At 36.0% G+C, this 1,885-nt stretch overlaps 1 protein-coding gene across 1 annotated transcript in view; it reads left to right on the forward strand.

Moving 5' to 3' along the window:
- APPL1 (adaptor protein, phosphotyrosine interacting with PH domain and leucine zipper 1) overlaps positions 1 to 1,885 on the forward strand; it is a 45,267-nt gene that overhangs the window by 7,730 nt on the left and 35,652 nt on the right. Inside the window, exon 2 of the mRNA XM_017894136.1 lies at positions 1,362 to 1,460. Within this exon, the coding sequence (XP_017749625.1) occupies positions 1,362 to 1,460 (99 nt within the window). The remainder of the gene's footprint in view (positions 1 to 1,361; positions 1,461 to 1,885) is intronic.

Here is a 1,885-nt window from a genome sequence, read left to right on the forward strand (position 1 = left end):
AAAAAAAAAAAAAAAAAAAATGAAGATAATAAAAAAAAATTTTTTTTATTTTGAGACAGAGTCTTGCTCTGTCGCCCAGGCTGAAGTGCAGTGGCGGGATCTTGGCTCACTGTAACCTTCGCCTCCCAAGTTCAAGCTATTCTCTTGCATCAGCCTCCTGAGTAGCTGTGACTGCAGGCACGTGCCACCAAGCCTGGCTAATTTTTTGTATTTTTAGTAGAGATGGGGTTTCACTGTGTTAGCCAGGATGGTCTCAATCTCCTGACCTTGTGATCTACCTGCCTCGGCCTCCCAAAGTGCTGAGATTACAGGCATGAGCCGCTGTGCCCAGCCTAAAATGAAGGTAATTTTTAAATGTGCATAGTAGAAAAACGAGAAAACAAAATAAAAGCCAACCAATATAGACACGTATAAAGAAGAAGAAAGGAAAACCCCAAATTGTGCATTCAGAAAAACGTAGTTAGCATTTTATATGCTGAAGAGTTGGCCATGTTGGGGAGAGTATACTGTGGTATTTTTAGATTAGTACAGGGAGGGGTTTGGCCTCTTCTAGAAAAAACTATAGAAGAAAAGAAATAATCATACTAAATTATCCTGAAGTAAGACATTTCGCCTGGCTAATTTTTTGTATTTTTAGTAGAGACGGGGTTTCACTGTGTTAGCCAGGATGGTCTCAATCTCCTGACCTTGTGATCTGCCTGCCTCGGCCTCCCAAAGTGCTGAGATTACAGGCATGAGCTGCCGTGCCCGGCCTAAAATGAAGATAATTTTTAAATGTACATAGTAGAAAAACAACAAAACAAAACAAAAGCCAAACCATATAGACATGTATAAAGAAGAAGAAAGGAAAACCCCAAATTGTGCATTCAGAAAACGTAGTTAGCATTTTATGTGCTGAAGAGTTGGCCATGTTGGGGAGGGTGTACTGTGGTATTTTTAGATTAGTACAGGGAGGGGTTTGGCCTCTTCTAGAAAAAACTATAGAAGAAAAGAAATAATCATACTAAATTATCCTGAAGTAAGACGTTCAAAATATTTATACTACATGGAATGCTGTTAATTTAGCTTTGAATGTTTCTGTTGATTTGTCTTATAGAATTTTTGGTTTCTGAAAATATACCTCTGTTGTTTCTCTTAAAGTTTGTGTGACATAGTTGGAAAATACCTCTGCTTTGTTGAAGTGAAACTGAGAACAAAAAAACTCTGACTTCTTAACATTACTACCAAAGAGAGAAAATAGATTAAAACTCAGAATTACTAGAACTTTAATATCCTATGATTTTTGCTTCCTTTAGAAAAAATATTTTTCCATCTGATTTGTATTATGATTAACATAAACTTACTGCTATTATTTTATACAGACAAGGTCTTTACTGGGTGTATTTGAAGAAGATGCCACAGCTATTTCCAACTATATGAACCAGTTGTATCAAGCTATGCATCGGATTTATGATGCACAGGTAAAACACTGAGGACTAACTTGATGCTTTTAAAACATGAATTTTTAAGCCTCATGAAGACAGGTAGTGTCTGTCTTGTTTACTAGTGCTTAGCCCTGTACTAGGCTCTTAGTAATAAATATTTGTTGAATGGATGAATGAACATTGTGTATTACAGAACTGACATTTCAACTACTAGAGTACAGTTTGTAGTACTACAAAAGTGATAGAAGATTGAAGCATCTGCCCATTCTCCCCAAACATAGTTTGGGGCAAACTCCCCATGAAACTCACTGATAGTGATCTTTCCTAAGATTTGAATGAAGATCCCATGTCATCACTGGTATTTTCCCTAATCATGCTTATTACAATCTTATGGAACACTTCCCCACCCCCACTTTATTTATTTATTATTATTATTATTATTATTATTATTATTTTTTTTT

Source organism: Rhinopithecus bieti, unplaced genomic scaffold, assembly GCF_001698545.2.
Source record: "Rhinopithecus bieti isolate Rb0 unplaced genomic scaffold, ASM169854v2 scaffold_21649, whole genome shotgun sequence".
Taxonomy (NCBI): Eukaryota; Metazoa; Chordata; class Mammalia; order Primates; family Cercopithecidae; genus Rhinopithecus; species Rhinopithecus bieti.